The sequence below is a fragment of the Bipolaris oryzae genome (genome assembly GCF_000523455.1).
Source record: "Bipolaris oryzae ATCC 44560 unplaced genomic scaffold scaffold_23, whole genome shotgun sequence".
In the NCBI taxonomy this organism is placed as follows: domain Eukaryota; kingdom Fungi; phylum Ascomycota; class Dothideomycetes; order Pleosporales; family Pleosporaceae; genus Bipolaris; species Bipolaris oryzae.
Window position 1 is genome coordinate 217,355 of NW_006911299.1, and position 18,402 is coordinate 235,756.

General features: G+C 50.1%; 8 protein-coding genes across 8 annotated transcripts; 5 read left to right on the forward strand and 3 right to left on the reverse strand.

The window, feature by feature from the left end:
- Positions 1 to 727: 727 nt before the first annotated feature.
- Positions 728 to 2,456, forward strand: COCMIDRAFT_87314 (uncharacterized protein; the record flags this gene model as incomplete). Its single annotated transcript, XM_007686899.1, has 2 exons — positions 728 to 1,144; positions 1,197 to 2,456. 2 exons carry the CDS (start codon positions 728 to 730, stop codon positions 2,454 to 2,456), a joined length of 1,677 nt encoding a protein of 558 aa, XP_007685089.1.
- Positions 2,457 to 2,718: 262 nt separating this feature from the next.
- Positions 2,719 to 4,554, reverse strand: COCMIDRAFT_87496 (uncharacterized protein; the record flags this gene model as incomplete). Its single annotated transcript, XM_007686900.1, has 4 exons — positions 2,719 to 2,834; positions 2,888 to 4,244; positions 4,296 to 4,462; positions 4,509 to 4,554. 4 exons carry the CDS (start codon positions 4,552 to 4,554, stop codon positions 2,719 to 2,721), a joined length of 1,686 nt encoding a protein of 561 aa, XP_007685090.1.
- Positions 4,555 to 5,088: 534 nt separating this feature from the next.
- On the forward strand, positions 5,089 to 5,652 carry COCMIDRAFT_87495 (uncharacterized protein; the record flags this gene model as incomplete). The annotated part of the gene is made up of 1 exon (XM_007686901.1): positions 5,089 to 5,652. The coding sequence occupies one exon, from the start codon at positions 5,089 to 5,091 to the stop codon at positions 5,650 to 5,652; it is 564 nt and encodes a 187-aa protein (XP_007685091.1).
- Positions 5,653 to 6,554: 902 nt separating this feature from the next.
- COCMIDRAFT_87338 (uncharacterized protein) lies at positions 6,555 to 7,975 on the forward strand (the record flags this gene model as incomplete). The annotated part of the gene is made up of 2 exons (XM_007686902.1): positions 6,555 to 6,747; positions 6,834 to 7,975. The coding sequence occupies 2 exons, from the start codon at positions 6,555 to 6,557 to the stop codon at positions 7,973 to 7,975; spliced, it is 1,335 nt and encodes a 444-aa protein (XP_007685092.1).
- Positions 7,976 to 8,868: 893 nt separating this feature from the next.
- COCMIDRAFT_48582 (uncharacterized protein) lies at positions 8,869 to 9,281 on the forward strand (the record flags this gene model as incomplete). Its single annotated transcript, XM_007686903.1, is given in 4 exon segments — positions 8,869 to 8,969; positions 8,982 to 9,114; positions 9,157 to 9,164; positions 9,191 to 9,281. Coding segments are annotated over 4 exon segments (333 nt in total), but the record flags the coding sequence as incomplete, so codon positions are not given.
- A 248-nt stretch (positions 9,282 to 9,529) lies between these two features.
- COCMIDRAFT_23832 (uncharacterized protein) lies at positions 9,530 to 10,228 on the reverse strand (the record flags this gene model as incomplete). Its single annotated transcript, XM_007686830.1, has 1 exon — positions 9,530 to 10,228. One exon carries the CDS (start codon positions 10,226 to 10,228, stop codon positions 9,530 to 9,532), a length of 699 nt encoding a protein of 232 aa, XP_007685020.1.
- Positions 10,229 to 11,036: 808 nt separating this feature from the next.
- Positions 11,037 to 12,095, reverse strand: COCMIDRAFT_87288 (uncharacterized protein; the record flags this gene model as incomplete). Its single annotated transcript, XM_007686904.1, has 2 exons — positions 11,037 to 11,902; positions 11,954 to 12,095. The coding sequence occupies 2 exons, from the start codon at positions 12,093 to 12,095 to the stop codon at positions 11,037 to 11,039; spliced, it is 1,008 nt and encodes a 335-aa protein (XP_007685094.1).
- A 451-nt stretch (positions 12,096 to 12,546) lies between these two features.
- Positions 12,547 to 16,741, forward strand: COCMIDRAFT_2731 (uncharacterized protein; the record flags this gene model as incomplete). Its single annotated transcript, XM_007686819.1, has 5 exons — positions 12,547 to 14,090; positions 15,090 to 16,076; positions 16,133 to 16,264; positions 16,333 to 16,558; positions 16,616 to 16,741. 5 exons carry the CDS (start codon positions 12,547 to 12,549, stop codon positions 16,739 to 16,741), a joined length of 3,015 nt encoding a protein of 1,004 aa, XP_007685009.1.
- Between the last annotated feature and the right edge of the window lie 1,661 nt (positions 16,742 to 18,402).

The window sequence follows — 18,402 nt, forward strand, 5'->3', positions numbered from 1 at the left end:
GTGTTGAGTATGGAAATTGATAAGCAAGTAATTGTTGATGGGATAGAGAGGTAGGCGAGTGGCGGAGTGCGTGCTTGTCCCAGCAGAGGGGACGTGTTAGCCGGAAGCCGCACTGGGGGAGGATTGGAGATGCCAGGAGCAGGCGAGGGGCGTGAAGGGCATCGTCTCGTGCGGTGATGGCGGCCTACGAGTGGTGACGATGGCGAGGGGACGCTTTGACGCAACAAAAGTGAATTATCGGAGCTGCAAGCTTTTGGCGCGTCATGGGCCAGCCCCGCGCTCGGCCGCTGATTGGCCCGCCGGCCGAACCGGCGCAGGCGACAGGCCGAAAGGGCGCGGAGTTTATCAGATGCAGATGGCGGGCCTACTGTCGTGCACACTACCTATCGGGTGGCGCCCGTCACCATATCGTCGACGTCTGCGAACGCCCTTCGCCCATCAAACGCCCTTGCACGGCTGTGTGCCCGGACTATTTCATTTGATCGGCCCCGGGCTGGAATACAGTGACAGGCTCTTGGTACACTACACTGCACTACGCTCGTGCTAGGAGTAAGCAGGTTCCCGACATACATACTTATATGTAAACCCCTGCGTACATCCTGTACTGCCGTCGTACACACCCGCCCGCCGCACCCACCGTAACCTCAAGTCCCGTGACCACGTGCGACTTCGGATATCCCGTATCTAACCGCTACCCACTACGTCCCGGGGACCAACTGAGCACACCATGGATCCCAATAACGTACCCACAAACACCGAGGCCGAGCTGGAGTCCTTCCGTCGGAAATGGAGAGAAGAAGTCACCGCCCGCTCAAAGGCCCAGGCGCCTGCTGAATCATCATCATCAAGCAGGCATCGTCCAACCAAGGCCAATCCAACACAGGCTCAGTCTCAGTCTCACGCCCACCCCCACGCTCGTAAATTGAGTCTGGAGGGCGGCGACGAGGTCCAATCTTACATATACCACAATCTCGACGACAAGCAGCATGGCCGGAGACTGGATGAAACCCCCGCTCAGACCGCTGCCGCTCTTGCACAAGGCAAAGAACCTACCTCTGCCCTGGAGCATTATGAGAAGGCTGTAGAAAAGGAAAGCCAGGGCAATCTGGGTGAAAGCGTAGACTTGTATAGAAAGGCTTTCAAGGTGTGTTGCATTTTCGCTGTTGCGTTTAAACTTCTCAGCTGACTCCCTGCAGCTCGACTCTAGGGTACAGGATGCATACAAAGCAAAACATTATCCACCATCCTACTTCAAGAAACCTCAACTACAACATATTCCTGCTGCTTCATCTTCATCAACAGTTCCAGTACCGCCATCAGCACCAAAAACACAGGACCCAAACCCCTCCAATGCCTCAGCTACGGTACCAAACACTGCCCACCACTCCCTACATGGCCTGTCCTCTTCTCTGCAAACCCTAATTAGTGGATACTCACAAACATCGATCCTCGCCGAGCCTCCCCCAACAGATCTCAGCCCCGCACCACCATGTCCCATCGCCAGTATTCCCGAGGAAATCGTGGTCGAGATCCTGGAGCAGCTCGCCGTGCAGGATCTCGCCTCATTTATCCGCCTATCCCAAGTATGCAAACGCCTCGCCTACTTGGTACTGACCGAAGACCGAGTCTGGAAACGTCTAGCCCTGGGTGACGAGTACGGCTTCGGAGGCATGCACTACACCTATACCTGCGGCATTGACGGAAAACCGCTCGAAGACGAGCAAGGCATCATCCTGGGCACCGCAAACCTCAGTCTCTCAGACTCGGACGATACAGACCAATTCACCTCGGACCCAGTTCCTTCTCCTGCAGCGCTGACCCAACTCTTGGTTCCCTCGCCCTACCCCAGCTACCGCACGCTGTTCCGCCAGCGCCCCCGCATCCGCTTCAACGGGTGCTACATCAGCACAGTAAACTACGCACGCCCTGGCCAGGCCCAACCCACAACCTCAACCTGGAACTCGCCCATTCACATCGTCACCTACTTCCGCTACCTACGCTTCCTCCGCGACGGAACCTGCATCTCGCTGCTGACTACCTCGGAACCCCCAGACGTAGTACCCTACCTATACATTGAGCACCTGCACAAAAACCATCACAATCTCCCCACCGCCCCCATGAAAGATGCCGTCCTTGGCCACTGGCGCCTCAGCGGCCCGGAAATCCCTTTGCCGCCTGGCCAAGAGGCTCTAGACGTGGAGACTGAAAAGGAAGGAACGCTGCATATTGAGACACCGGGTGCAACACCCAAGTACATATATAGAATGGCCCTCACCGTCGGCAGTGCGGGCAAGAACGCAAAGATCAACAGGCTTGTCTGGCAAGGCTACTGGAGCTACAACCGCTTGACGGATGATTGGGCAGAGTTTGGCCTGAAGAACGATCGCGCCTATTATTTCAGTAGAGTCAAGAGCTATGGCATGAGCTGGGATGAAAGGGGCATCAAGCCCTATTAGTAGACACTGGTTGGCCTCTTGTTGCACTGCACTGCACTGCGTTGGATATAGAATAGACAAAGAGCGTAATAACACCAGCGGGCGTCTCTTGTTAGAATAAACTCTTGGTGGATTTCATCATGTAGATTTTGTCATCTTCTTGTCGTCGTCGTTTTCGTCATCTTTGGGCATTATTCATAGACAGCCGGGCTTCACAAATCGCACACCATCAGCATTCCTCTATCCTGGTATACATTTCCTCACTGCCCCCCCTTTCAACTATTTACCGTCGGGGCATGCCACGGCCACGGCCTCGACCACCCCCACCGAGTGCCCTTTGTGCCGCACCGGGCGGAAGTGGCTTGTTGGGTGCTTGTGGCTGCTGTGATTCTTGGTTCTCTGTATGCCCGTTAGTCTCCGCTTCTTCATCACTACACACTCGGATATCTTACTGATTGTCTCGTCAACGCTCAGAATCAGGCAGGCTGCTTCCGTCGCTGCCTGCAGAGCGTTGATCTTGACCAGGCTCGGCTCCCACACAAACCTCTCCATATTATTTGCTATGCTCTCAGTCGTAAAGTCGACACCGGCCCAGATGTTGCCCTTCTTATGCTCCACACGTAGTCGGTTGAGAATATCCGTCGCATCCACACCGGCATTGTCGCACAGTTGTCGGGGAATAACTTCCAGAGCCTTTGCGAATGCTTTGATAATCGGTTGCTGCTTGTGGGGGATATTGCTGTCGGCATAGTTGTGGAGGTAGGAAGAAATCTCCATCTCGACTGCACCTCCTCCAGCAACAATGTTGCGGTTTTTGATCGCACGCTTGACAATCATGATGGCGTCGTGCAGACTTCGCTCAACCTCAGCGATGAATTGTTCTGCGCCACCACGGAGCACCAGTGTGCAAGTCTTGGCCTCGGGGCAGCCTTCAAAGAAGTTGAAGCGCTCGCCGCCAATCTGTCGCTCTTCAAACAGTTCGCAGCTTCCAAGGTGCTTGCTCTGGATGTCGGAGCAAGTCGACTGGACGCTGGCGCCTGTTGCCCGGCATACGCGGTCAAGGTCGTCAGCCGATACTCGTCCAGCACAGAAGATGTCGCGGTCCGCAAAATACTGTGTTGCTAAATCACCAATGGGCAGCTTGCTCAGAACGACCTTGGCGCCCGTCTTATAAAGTGCTTCCATCTTGTTGTAGATAATCTGCCATTCCGCATCCACAATCGCCTGGTATTCCGAGACTTGCTCCACCCGCACCTCTGCGTTGTCCTTTTCGCTCTTCAGCTCGAGTTCGACGTTCAGACATACGATCTTGGGTTGCGTGAATTTCTTGGGTTGCTGCTCGAAACCGGCGTACGAGAAGGTCTTCTTGAATGCGACACCGTTGACAAAGAGGGAGTCCTGGAGAGCACCACCGGTAATCTTCTTGATTCCAATGAGCTTTTCGTTTAGCTCCTCCTGGTCAAGCGAGAGTACTGCGTCCACAACCATCTTGGTGAAGAAGTCAGCGTTCCTGTGGATGAGCTTACTGCTCATGGCGGTAGCAGCAAGCTTCTGGAGTGTATCCCGTTGGTTGCCCTCGGCTGTGTCTACGGCGATTTCCATGATTTTATTGACAGCGAGATGTGACGCTCTCCGCAGACCTTTCATGATGATCTGGCTGCTGACTCCCTGCTCAACAAAGTCCTTGATCTCCTTCAGAATCTCTCCTGCTAACACAACGACTGATGTGGTACCATCGCCAACTTCGGCGTCTTGCGATCGTGCGATGTCAGTGAGGACGCGGGCAGCGGGATGAACGATGTCGAGGAGCTGTACAGTGTTAGTTCAGGCTGTAGCATTGGGCTTACATTGCTTGTCTACCTTCATGACTGTGGCACCGTCGTTGGTGATTGTTTGCCGGCCATTCTCGTCAACCATGAGCAGGTCACCGCCGTATGGACCCAGAGTGCCCTTGATTGTTGCCTGCACAGCAAGGCAGGCATTGATGTTTGAAATCACCTGCCCCCGACCCTGCGATTGATCGGTACCTGCAATTGTCAGCGACACATGTATGAAAAGTTTACAGACACCCACCCTCCCGCAGCACCACAATAGTGGGTGTCTGGCCGCCAAAAGACATGTTGACGGAAGCGAAAAACACAAAAACTCAAAGGGGAGTCGTCGAAGGCTTTGCAAGGGGAACAAAGCTGGCGGTAGAATGTGAGGGGTACGGTCAAGCTATGCGCACCTGTATCTTGTTCCCCGCAGACGCGTCCCATGAATTTTCCCAGGGCACGTCTCTTTTTGCCAAGACAACCGGACCGTGCGTGGCCTGGCTTCCACTGCCTACCTCCAGCCTTCTACTGCCCTTCCATGCATTGTACCACAATTACGCCGTCACCTGTCCCCAAGGCCCCCGCTACCGTGTTGCATCGTCGTTACAGTGTACGCACTCTTGCTGCCCTGATCCATAGTGACATTATCAACGGTCCCTCGTGACCTCGTGACCGCTGTTTCGATTGATGAGTGCGATCTGAACTGCCTTTGTCTCCCCTGCTCCTGGGAGCTTTGTTTGTGAGCATCAGTAGTACCAATATGCCATCCAAGACATCTGCCAAAAAGGTCTGCTCGTGTTGTAGATGCACTGTTCTAGTCGTACTAACGCCGTGTACAGATGGCGCCTATACCAACATCCACAGACGATATCCGCCTACGGCGCATGGCATGTCCTTCAAAAGAGTCTGTAGAAAAGCAATTATCCATACCAGAGACCATTTCGCCTTTGGATAACTACCCTCCATTGCTCCGTATTCCATCCGAAATCCGGAGAGAGATTTTCAGATATGTCTTGCCATCTTCAAACAAACGTTTCATCTTGTACACCGATTGCGACTCGAGGTCCATCAGCCGGAAATGGAATAAGATCTGCCGTCCCCATCCCGACCCACACCTGACTCTCGATGTCTTACGGACAAACCGACTTATCTACCACGAATGCCTCTCGGTACTCTATTCCGAGAACCAATTCCATTTTTATGCATTCAACTATCTGCCTGTTTTGGACTTTATACGCCATCTGAGTCCCGAGGCAAAGAACCAGGTGCGCAACGTGCGACTTACGCCTTTGACGGATAAGCAAGACGACCCACCAGCATCACACGACGTCTTCTGTACTGTCATACACGATTCATTACCCGGGCTCAGCCAACTTCAGGCCGACCCGGTGGTCTTCTTCTAGGAGACTGGCTACTGTTCGTTCTTCAGGCCACCCTTCTTCTTCTTTTCTTCTATCCGAGTATATAGACGGGCAGATGCGCATCAGTGTCGAATACACAGGTAGCGCATCTACGAACTTGCCTACGAATTCATCTTTATATGGCGATCATCTTCGCCTCCGCAATGTGTGCATTATTTACCACATCTCATGCCCAATGGCTTCAAACTTTCTGGTGTTCAATTGCTGCATATTAAGACATATGGCTTATGATTTGTAATTGTGCAGTCGGGAGGGTATTGTGACATAGCAGCTAGTGATATTTTGCATTGGTCATCGCTTCCATGATGCTGTTTAGCTCACAACTCGGTTCGTTGAATACCTGTAGTAGCGGGCCAATAGTAAAGCACTTGCACCACTATTAACCTTATCTTTCGATCCGCGTTCATGATCAACAGTCAGCCTCAGGATTTATGTGATGATCCCATTTAGGTCCCAAATTCTGATATCCTGGAGCTGCGCACATCGTATGCGTCTCAACATGGGAACCTCTATTAACAATTCAGAACCATCGGTATTCCACACCGCTTCGGAGTGTTTGACCTGCATATTTTATTCCGACACCGGTCTCAGACCGTGAGCACGCATTGGCTTTCTGTGCTGACATACCGCCCATATCAACGTCACCCCGCTTCTTGAGTGCGGGAACATATTACTCCTTTGGTGCTAAGCTCAGCCAGCGCACTGGCTATCTTACAGAGAGCAAGATATGCAAGCTCCGACAAAGCTCATTGTAGAAACCTACTCAATGGGACAATATTGGGGAGATTTGTAATATGCCACTTGATAGTATTTAGAGACCTCTTCCTCCTGACGGAAGATTTTTGTACCACAACTTCCAACACACTAGACTGAGACGTCTCAATATGGCCACAAGATCCGAAACGGCTTCTGTTACTGCAGCCATGACCGCGGATAACTCGTCTGAGATAGAGCTTGAGCCAAGCCCACAATGGAACGAAATGTCAGGAAACGAGCACTTGTTGCCACAAGCTGATGGTGGGAAAGACGCTTGGCTGTTCTTAGCAGCGGCATTCGCAATGGAAATCATGGTCTGGGGTAAGTTCTCTTCAAGATTATGATACCACCATCTTTCTTGTACCGGTAGTCACAGCTTGAGACGACATCTTAGTAACATTGTCTAGGCTTTCCCTGGTCATACGGCATCTTCCAAGAATACTACAGCATATCTGAAAACTTCTCTGGTTCTTCCGGTATTCCAGCTGTCGGAACTTCCGCAATGGGTATCCTTTACATGTCGTTGCCCTTCACCTTTGGATCCTTGATACGGTGGCCGCAATACAAGAGAACAATAATGGTTTGTGGACTATTTCTAATGTGCATGTCACTCGGATTAAGCTCACTGTGCACCACCGTACCGCAACTCATCGCCACTCAAGGTATCCTTTACGGCATCGGCGGAGCAGTCGCATACAGCCCCACCATAACCTTTCTCGATGAATGGTTCGTAAGGAGAAAAGGCCTAGCATTCGGTATAATGTGGTCCGGTACAGGACTGGGGGGCGTAATTGTTCCTCTGTTGCTACAATGGCTTCTAAACCGTTACGGCTTTCGGACCGCACTACGAGTATGGGCAATTGCGCTCCTTACAATTACCCTTCCTCTGTCATACTTCCTCAAACCGCGTCTCCCTGTTCCCGCGAACAGCCGCGCAAAGATTACCCTTACGTTCTTGTCAAGCAAAGCCTTCTGGATCCTTCAGTCTGGCAATATCATGCAAGCTCTCGGCTTCTTCATACCTTCGATCTACCTGCCGACTTACACTAAGGCCCTAGGATTCGACAATACCATGTCTACAGTACCTGTCATCCTCCTTAATGTCGCTGCTGTTATCGGGTCAATCACTATGGGAGCAATTGTAGATCGCACGCATGTCACGACTGCTATTCTCATCTCCACTATTGGTGCCGTTATATCCATCTTCCTGATTTGGGGGTTCAGCACTTCCTTGCCACCTTTACTCATCTTTTGCTTCATGTATGGACTGTTCGCAGGAAGTTTCGCCAATACTTGGCCGGGAATCATGAGAACGGTACAGCAAAATACTGGGCAAATGGAAAGCTCCATGGTGTATTCATTCCTATCGCTAGGGCGAGGTATTGGGAACATGGTCAGCGGCCCGGTTAGTGAGGCGTTGATTAAAACAGGAAACGTTGGTGGATTTGGCCTGTATGGGACACAGTATGGAAGTTTGGTCATTTGGACTGGGGTCAGTGCTACGCTCGGTGGCGTTAGTATCATTGGGCGAAGGATTGGGTGGTTGTGAAAAGTGGCATGCGTGTTCAAATAACTGACTTCACGTGGTGAGAACGAGTTGGGTTTATGAAGGCATGGGTATTACTGTGATGATGTTTTGACTTTATATTTTTCGTGAGTAGTAGTGTCCATAAGCTGATACCTCGTATGTTGACAAAAACTATCGAAGGTATCATTTCTAAACTGTGGAACGACATCTGATTTTGTGACCTTTTAGAACCTGTGATGAAAGCTCGAGGGTTGAAAAGACTAGCAAAAAGGCTGTCAATGAAGCCGGTTGTCAGTATGGTGAACGTAGACCAAGGTTGAGCGAGCAACCGACGTGGGTTGGTAGATGAAGAATGTAGACTTCTACGCGCGTGGGACTCAAAGGCGGCTCCTTCACATACCAGGGGACGTGCTTGGTCTTCCGTATGATCCTGCAGAATGTGCATGAAAGGGTTAAAGGGAGTGTCTAAGTTTAGTCACTGCAAAACAAGCTTTCTCAGCATCATCAACAGAACGTCACTACCAAAGATCGTGATCAGTCTGAGATGAAATTTCAGGAACCCTATATTGGCTTTCTGCATTGCATGGATATGTATAAGAAAGGAATGGTATATCAAGTCTTTTCAGCGATAGAGTCGTTGGTGGCTGCAAGTCATAGGTAAATCTCCGCACTGGCAGGTACCGTCAAATGCAACCTTACGGAGACTACTGGAAGTACAAGAATCTGCCACGCAAACGCAGAAAATAAACGAATGCTTAGTTCATTTGTCGTGGGAGGGCATGAAAATCAGGGCATATAAAAAGAGCGGTTCTTTGTCCTCTGAGAAAGTCACTACACCGCAAGATTTCCAACCATCTGATTATCGAATTCCGACCAAGTTTGACACTTTCGTTCCCCCAATCCAAATTATCGACATAAAGTTCACTGCAGTCACTCTCTTTGCCGGCCTTGCCTCTGCCCAGCAAGCCGTCGCCCTCTTCAATGCTCTTGAGAGCGCGGTCAACGACCAAGTATTGTAACAAATCAGCATCGATCGACTCACTGTCGTCGACTGCGTTGCTAAAGAATGGGTCACTGGCGACTGGTTCCTCTGCTCCTCTGCAGCCTGGGCTCTCCAGATTAACGACGACCAAGGCATTTCTATCAAGATCAACCACATTGTAGACATATGAGAAACTCCCCCCTCAGCCCAAATTTGATAGCCTGCTTTGTATACTCACTCTCGTCTTTTTCTAGTAAAACATACTGCGGCGATGGTATGATTCCGTTCACTGGTGCCATTCCTGTTTACCAGATTCAGGATGGCAACATCACTGTCACCCTCAAGCTAGTCAACAAAGGGGATTTTCTTCTTTGGAGAAGAAAATCTAGGGGAGATGCGGTTTCCAGACAAAAGATGACGCATCGATTGAGCATAGCCAAGGGACCATGAAAAGCGTAATGTGTAGAAAATAACAAGAATGAAGAGTTTACATTGAACATGATATCGGCTCCTTTTGTTCATGATGACGAGGATCATGGTCAACTCTGCCGTGGAATCAAGCCAATGTGTGCGTGGTCTCTCGTATATTTCTTTTAGGCCTTTCGTTTACGGAGTCCCTCGCTTCTCGGCTTGCGGTCGGTGCTTGATTTTTGCACACGACCACTTTCACCAGATGTGGTTTTCCGACTCGCCTTGGCTGTTGTGCTACTACCTGGGCGATGGCCAGTAGCCAGTGTTTGGACTGCAGCATCTATCCGTCTTGACCTCCCTGTCTGCGTCCCTGTCTCTATTCTTAACAGGGTTGGGAACTGCTCCCTCTTGCTCATGCTTTCCCAAACTGTTTTAGCAGCTGGCACCTTTGTGAGCGCGGTCTTGAAATCCTCAGGTACTACAATTGTGGCAGGGCCTGCATATGCGCGGCCCCATCTCCCGTCGGCCTTTGCAGCATCGACCGCAGCCAGCCCTGCAGGTCGCATGCGGCCCTCTTCAATGAGGCGCGCTACCGTGCCTACATTCTTCTTGGACCAGATACTTTTTGCGCGACGAGGTGTATAGCGAATCTTCCACCAAGTGTCGTCGATGGAGTTTGCACGGCCATCGATCCAGCCGTAACATAGCGCAACCTCAACGGCTTCGGCTGCTGTAATAGAGGGTATGCCAGAGCTCTTTTTGGCAAGTTTTACGAAAATGCCTGGAGCGGTCGTATGATCACGTTCGAGAAACAACTCGAAGTCAGCTGGTGTGGCGAAGGCCTGTGTTGGGAATTCAGAGTCTTGGGATTGAGTAGTCATGACTGTGAGAGGGTGCGCGTAGATGTGAATGTGCACCAAAGGAGCACGTGCAAGACGTCGTTGATTGCAGGTCAAGGTTATTGGAGGAATTACAAAATGCACTCTTCTTAGTGGTAGTCGCATGGAAAAATTTGCGTCAGAAAACCTAAAGGGTATGAGTGTGGAGACAATCATGGGTTTAAAGGTGGCCAAGGTTGCGGTGGAAGGAGCGTGTCGGGCGCCCCATCACGTGAACGCGTTACTAACACGTGAACATCATCCTACAATAACTCTGATAGATAATCATCGGTTCGGAAATGGACAATACTATCTCAGTATCCATAATTTCTAATAAAACAGTCTCATGATAAAAAAACATTCAAGTCTGCTCCTTTTGTGGTTCCCAGGATGAGATCGGGTGTGACCAACATTGTGTAGTTCACGCGAATATCTTTGTTGAAGCAAGGCTAAGCTTCCCAAATACCTTGTTCAGGTGTACGACGGGGCAACATACGGTGTCACTGATTCTTTGGAAGCCATCATGACTTGCAAAACATGGCTTGAAAAGATGTTCACCTTTTTTGTGCATTCCTCACACTCTTGCCGAAGACACGAAATTCGTTGGGCACAAAGGCGAAGAATGGAGTTCAAGTCACAAAAACGAAAGGAAGACATGGGTGTCGTGAAGTTGCCATTCTCGTCCATGAATAGTCGGATCGAGGCACACGCATGACCAAAGATAGATTTAGCTCTATTTCGAAGAGCAAGTACCTAAACGCCGGTCGCTATGCAAGGGGTCTGTTTGAGATATCTCAGGAGACTGACGATATCAGACAACGAAGTCTTTTTCGTCTTTCCTGGGCCCCAGGCCTCTCTTCACACCATCTTTCAATACGTCCCAGTTCACACCATCCAATCTCCGTCCACGAGTAGCCACATCAGAAGCGACATCTGCCAACTTGCCTGTAGCGATTCTGCGCATCATCACTAAATCTTGGGCGTTCGGAAATGTCCGCCCCCTGCCTTCAGTGAGAAATTTCTCAATAAACTCCTCTTCTTCCTCACTGAAAGGCAGGCTGACCAGCTCGTAGGCCTTGGCGTCTCGTGTATACACATCATGTTCTGAACGATCTGCCCACGCATTGTGGTCCAGCGTCTCCTCGATAAGGATCTCGAGAAGTGGCTTCTGCTCGAATTCGGGTCTGCTGTGGATCCAGTCGTACATATCGGTGACGTTACGACCAGCAAGATATTTTGCGAACTCGACTCGTGTCTTTTCATCCTCCAGCGGTGGCTTGACACAGTTGTAATATGCAAGTGCCAGTACGTCGTCTTTGGGACCACCTCCCATGCCCAAACTGCTCAACTTATCTCCCCCAGTTAGCAGAGTGTGCATAATCTCGTCTGGAAATGTCGGTATTATGCTCGGATGCGTCAAGTGCCCAACCGCGGTTGAGAACTGGAGGTGATCGAGAAACCACAACCCTTCAACAAATGTCCAGAATCGTTTCTCGAGGTGCACGTCCTTAGCGAATGCTTCCGAAAGTTCTGTTGTATCATGATGTTGCGGCGACAGGTCTTTGAGCAGATAGAAGACAAGACAATGTTTGTTGTGTAGTGTTGTCTCGGCGGAGATGATGCGCTGATGGAGATCCTGAAGTTGTTGCGGGGATTTGGGCGGGTACAGCTTGCTTCCTACATTATCTGGTCAGCGTTTACTCAGCATAAGTTTGAGTCGAGCTTTACCTTTGATCTGGAGGAGGACTAGCAACCGCTCGAAGTATGTGCGCCCGCCAAGGGCAGTTCGATATGACTGAATCTCTTGTACGAGGCCCTCATTGTAGTTGAGTCCACGATAGACAGCGTCAAAATCTTCAATGTCAAGCATTTCTGCGATGGGGCTACAGTCCGGGCAGGTTTGCTTCGCGCCGGGGTTGGTGGTGGACGTGTTGTCGTCGGCACACCCAAGATCCAGGGCACGCGTTGTCACGTGAACGCTGTCTTGGCGTCAAGAGCACGAATACCAGTCAATGTACACCATTTTATCTGCAGACATCATCTATTCTGACCATGGAATCATTCCATCACTTGGCACACAAAACAATCGTAGCACGGTATGATACGCAACTTTCAAATCGGCATATACAATGAACGTCGAAAATAGACCGCGACATCGCCAGCGACTGCGTATTGCATGTGACTCGTGTCGAGAGCGCAAAAGAAAATGTGATGGAGGACGACCTTGCAATATGTGCCTCGGTTATGGGTACGACTGCTCCTACCGTTCAACACCGCGCAGCCGGCAATCTCAAAGACGCGCAGTCCGGCCCCAGAGCATAATGGTACAGGAAGCAAGCCCAACACCTGCCGCAGGGACGTCGTCACTACACTTAGATGGTCACCAGCCAGTCCAGCCGATCCAGCCAACACAGGGACTTCAGCAGCCAGTCTCAGAGAATCATGACCAGCAAGAGTTAGGCAATGATCACCAGCATTCACCCGCATATCTGCGATCCATCGAGAGCAACTCTGGAGCGGCTTTTGCACGCCTGCTTACGATGACGCTTGAATCGTCTGATCAAAGTGTTTCTCCAATGCGAATGCTCGCATGGAACTTGTTTCTCGGAGAAAGACAAGTAGCGATGCCGATACAGCAAGAGGCTCTTACAGATATTTTATCAGAATCAGAGATGCGACATCTAGCTAGCATCTATTTTGATAAGTTTCACCCATGTTATAGCTTCATTGACAAGGACATGCTGCTCCAGAGTATCTCCAACAATTGGAGTCAGCAAAAAACACACAATGCGCTGGAAGCCCTTTTGAGTGGTGTCGGTGCCCTCGCACTTCTGTTTTCGAATACTCAAGACGTGGAAACCGAATCAAGACTCGCTTCACTTGCCAAACGTCTGCTGGACCCATCATATGCTGATCCTCCATCACTATATAGTGCTACTGCATGGGTGCTTCGCACTGCATACTTACGGGTCACAGCAAAGCCAGAAGAGGCATGGTTAGCAAGCTGTAACGCTCTCCACATCATTGATGCTGCAGGACTGATGAACCGTACCAGCCGGAGTACTGCCTTCACCACATCTCAAGACCCAGTCAGTATCCATCTTCGGAAAAGAGTGATTGGGGTAGCACAACACCTAAACATATGGATGTCATATGACCTAGGTCGGAGTCGTGTATCTCTGCCTAACTTTGACAATGCCCCACCGACTCCGGAAGCTGGAGAATACACAGTGGAATTGCTCGATCTCCTGCCATACTCACAGGAGCTGGACCCGACTAACGAACTAAGTGTGGACCGGCTTGTTAAAGCATTGGTGAACGTCTTGGAGCGAACACATACCGAACCACCATCTGTACTGGCACAGTGCAACGTGATGCTGTGCATCCATCGTAGGCTTCATGCCTCGAAGCTCGAGATATCCGAGAATCTCATGGCCAAGGTTCTCGGTTTGATTCAAAAAAGCATTCAGGCCGTTCGATCCAACATTGTAGCACATCTTCCTTGGCACCACGTAGCCAACATCCCGTTTCAGGCAGTGTGCACACTCCTCGTTATCGATACCGCACAGTCTTTTGCACTCTTGTCTGAGACTCTGGCTTGTGTCATCGCCGTGAATGAAGCGTATCCAACTGAAGCGACGAGAGAAGCTGCCGTTGCTGCGTGTACCCTGCTCCGGCTGCACCGGAGGCGAAGAGAAGCAGAGATCAAGAAGCATTCCGACATGCTAGGCCTATACCCTTCTGTAGATTTTGTCTTACAGGAGAACCATGGCGATCCTCTGAGCAGCGACTCTTTGCAAGAATTTTCTTGGTTCAATGAGTTTATAGCTAATTCAGATCTAGCATCAGGTCTTGATCCGTTCATGTAAGCACTATAGCGATCATGAACGAAAAGTACAGTTCAGAAATTATACATGACATTTTTGAATCTTAACGGACCTGTTCAAAGTTAATTTCTCGTTCAACAGCAAAAACAAAGCTCATTCGACCCGGGGCGGAAATGATCGTTGTGCGGTTTCCGCCAATTATCCATATCCGCAATACCCGCTCCGCCTTACGATCCACAAACGCGAAATCCAACATGTAGGGGAGCGTCCGCAGGGATGTTACTGTAATATTTCTACAACCTTAGCTCATAAACGCTTCTATCAAAAACTCCTAGATCCATTATGAAATTTGCAATGTTTCCGGAATACATGTCTCATAGGTAACTGCTCCGCGTGCAGTCCTACTTGCAATTGACACCTGATCGGGAATTCTGTCGATACCAATTATCAATCCATCACCAAATAGACTACATCAAATATCATTGAAACTGAAGAAAAGCTGTTTGGTTGAGAAAAAAAGGCCGCGGAACAAGATCCACAAAGTGCGGATATTGCGGGCCATGCGGAACTACCAGTGATGAGAAAACCATACTTCTGTCCTCACTCTTGACTGAAAATAACTTTGCAAATATAACTTAGAAGAAAAAAAGGGATTGCCAGGTCTTTTTATCTCGTCTGCTATCACATTTCAAGCAAAAAGAATAGCTTCACTTCTCCATCGAGGACTACCACCACTCAGTAGGGATGCATCAACACACCAACACCACACGATACAACCCCAACGAGGCATACCAAGCCCGCAATGAGGAAAAGCCACAAGCGGAACAAGAGATTTCGGATGGTACACAGAGTTCGAATCATGCAGTCACATTCGACTCGCCGCACGATGACCAGAACCCACAGGACTGGGCGTCATGGAAAAAGTTAGGTATCCTCACCCAACCCACCTTTAGTAAAAACACTCAAACACAAGGGGGGAAAAACAACAACTCGAAAAAACGGAAGCACTTCAGCTAACAGGATTGCCAACTTAACAGACTCGTCATCTCCACAACCGCGTGCATGGGAACCTTGATCGCAAGTTTCAACAGCGCAATCTACAACGCAGCTGCCGCACCCAGCAGCATCGATTTCAGCGTGGGAGACAAAGTCACAGCACTAGGAACCAGCCTCTTTGTGTTAGGCTTCGCATCGGGTCCTGTGATTTGGGCTCCAGGGTCTGAGATGCTTGGGCGTCGCTGGCCACTTGTACTCGGCGTGTTCGGATCCTGCGCGTTTACGCTTGGAAGCGGCATGGCGGAGAATGTGCAGACGCTTATTGTGTGCCGGTTCTTTGCGGGTTTGTTTGGCGCAAGCCCCCTGTGTGTTGTTCCTGCTGTGCTGGCGGATTTGTACAACAGCACATATCGCGGTGTGGCGATATCGCTGTATGCGCTGACGGTGTTTGGGGGTCCGTTTCTTGCACCCATCGTTGGCGATTTCATCGTTGCAAGTCATTTAGGGTGGCGTTGGACGCTATATCTTCCTGCCATTTTGGGGCTTGCAAATTCCGTGTTCCTATTGCTATTTTTCAAAGAGACTTTTGCTCCATTGGTACTGGTGCAGAAGGCGCAGCTTTTGCGGCGGCAGACGGGTGACTGGAAAATTTATGCTGAACAAGAGAGACTGAAGCTAGATGTCCACGCCGTGGTGAAAAAATACCTTACTCGACCGCTTCGCATGCTAGCGACGGAGCCCATTATCCTCTTGGTATCCATGTATATGTCGTTCATATATGGGTTGGTTTATGCACTTCTAGGGGCATACCCATATGTATTTCAGCATGTCCATGGTATGCCGGTCGGAGTACGAACTTTGCCATTTCTCGGTCTACTCTTGGGTGTGGTTTTAGCTCTTATCTTTATCCTTGGCCAACACAGATCGTATTGCCGAAAGCTGGAGGCAAACAATGGAAAGACAATACCAGAGTGGCGGCTTGGACCTGCTATCCTAGGGGCTATCGTATTCACTATTGGTCTATTCTGGTAAGTCTTGTGCGTAAATGTTAACATGAAAAAAAAGGCTGATGGCTCTGCCCCAGGTTTGCATGGACAGGCTTCACCAATGCTGTCCATTGGATGGCACCAACTGCAGCCGGAGCCTTTATTGGATTTGGAGTGCTTTGCATCTTTTTGCCTTGCTTCAATTATCTTGTTGATGCTTTTTTGCCTCTGTAAGTAATGCTTAGCCCTCGACCGCGCCCTTGCCGATCATGTTGACTGATTTGGCAACTCAAACCAGAGCAGCTTCAGCAGTTGCAGCCAACATCATGCTCCGTTCAGCTGTTGCAGCTGGCTTCCCTTTGTTCTCTACTCAGATGTTTGAAAATCTCGGTATCCAGTGGGCAGGGATGCTTCTCGCCTGTCTTGCCACGATCATGATACCAATCCCGATAGTTTTCCGAGCATATGGGCCGACCTTGAGAGCAAAGAGCAAGCTTCTGGTGGAAGCCTCTAACGAAGTGATGGTATGAACATCAAAAGGTTAGAGGAAGATTACACCCGAAGAGCGGATGATATGTTAGTCGCGACGTAAAGAGGAAAACAATACCAAGAGGCTTTACGTGATGAGGGAAATGCAAGATTTCGAAAGCGAAGAATATGCAAACGAGGATAAGATGCGACGTTGGATCAATGCACCGGAAGAATAAAGAAAGGTCCACAGAAACACGAGCTGAATATTGAGATTATCCTGCAGCATCTTTGGCTCAAGGAATTTGCAAAACAAGTCGCGATCGATCGGATGGGAACAATGGTCGACACTGCATGGTGTTGCAGATTTTGAATGCGCTATCCGATTTTCGTCCGTTAGTAATGAGCAGGCCAGACTCATAGACAAAACGAATATTTGCTCACCGTCTACTCTAGGCGGAGCATTTAGAGGCCAGACCCCAGCACATAGCGGCCAGATGTGCATGACGTAATGACATGGATTGATGTGAGCCCCACATGAGTCACCCGTTAGGAGAGGTGTATAATCCTTACAGATGTTGGTTGCAACAATTAAGCGCTTTCATAAAAGTCGCAAAGCAGATGGCATGATGATATGGATGAGGAGGGAAGCGTGAGGATTCGCTACATTACGGAGGGTTGGCAAAGGAACTCGGATGTCCGTTAATGCCGGTTCCGAAAGACGAGGGTTCCTACTATAGGCCATGCTATGTAGTACACACATGTGCGAAGAGAGGTCGAAGACTGGGCATCGACTGACATGGAGACTGGAAGTCAGACAATATCCGGACTCTTGACAAAGTAGGTAAAGTCGATATGCGGGTATTTGAGGTGGAGTGTGGGACCACCTCACTTCACATATTGCACATTTCGCATCGAGCGATCGGTGGCCGTCTGCGCTACAAGCCCTAACCAACACGGCGAGCACTAGGCAGCAAAACGCAGGCCCATTCGTTCTGCTCTGATGAGTCAAAGCCAAGCTGCAAGGCTGAGTGGCTGAGTGGGTGGGTGGGTGGATGAATGGATGGATGGGGTGGCTGCTCACGCTTGGTGTCTGATATTAGTAATGTATATACCCACCAAAGCATGCAGCCGTCAACAGCGCGGACAAGATGGCCAAAAGACGGAACCCTAGTTCTACACCTACTACCAAAACAGGTCTGGGTTGTGTACGTAGACCATGAACTACAGCTGGTAGAAACCGATGACATTTACATCTGGGTACAAGTCGGCCAAGTTACATCACGCTGAGCTTCAGCGTCGGTCAGGTCGGAAGCGGGCGGATGGCGACAGACTCGACGAGCATCGAAGCCAGCGTGTATGTACAATGCCTGTCGCCTGACCGCGCCTTGCCGAGTGCGAGAAAAAGCTTATGAGGAATACTTGCTTGTGGAGGCGTGGCACACGTGATGCTGATCCATGCCAGCGCCAATGGTTTCTTGAACGCCTGAGGCTCGGACAAAGTCTGGAGTTAGTAGGTGGTGACTCGGAATTTGCACACCACCACAGGTACTAAGAGAAAAAATTTTTAGTAGCCATGATTTCACAGGTGGTTCAGGCGGATACAAACGTAGTAGCTTCCGATGTATCCTGCACGGGCCGAGCATCACGGTACTGCACATAGTACAGTAAGTACATACGCAGTAGGTGACTATCCGATGCAAAGAATGCCAGGCAAAGAGCGGATGATCGATACGGATGATGAGAGGGACCCAAGTCAACCCAAGTGGCTGGGCCGCCCTTCTGACCTGCTGTCACAGCCACGCCATGGCATGATGCACCGAATGCTGGTGCAGCAAAGGACAACGCTGCGTCCTGGGGCTTGCCATTGGAGTGTCTGGCACCGGGCGTGGAGTTGGAT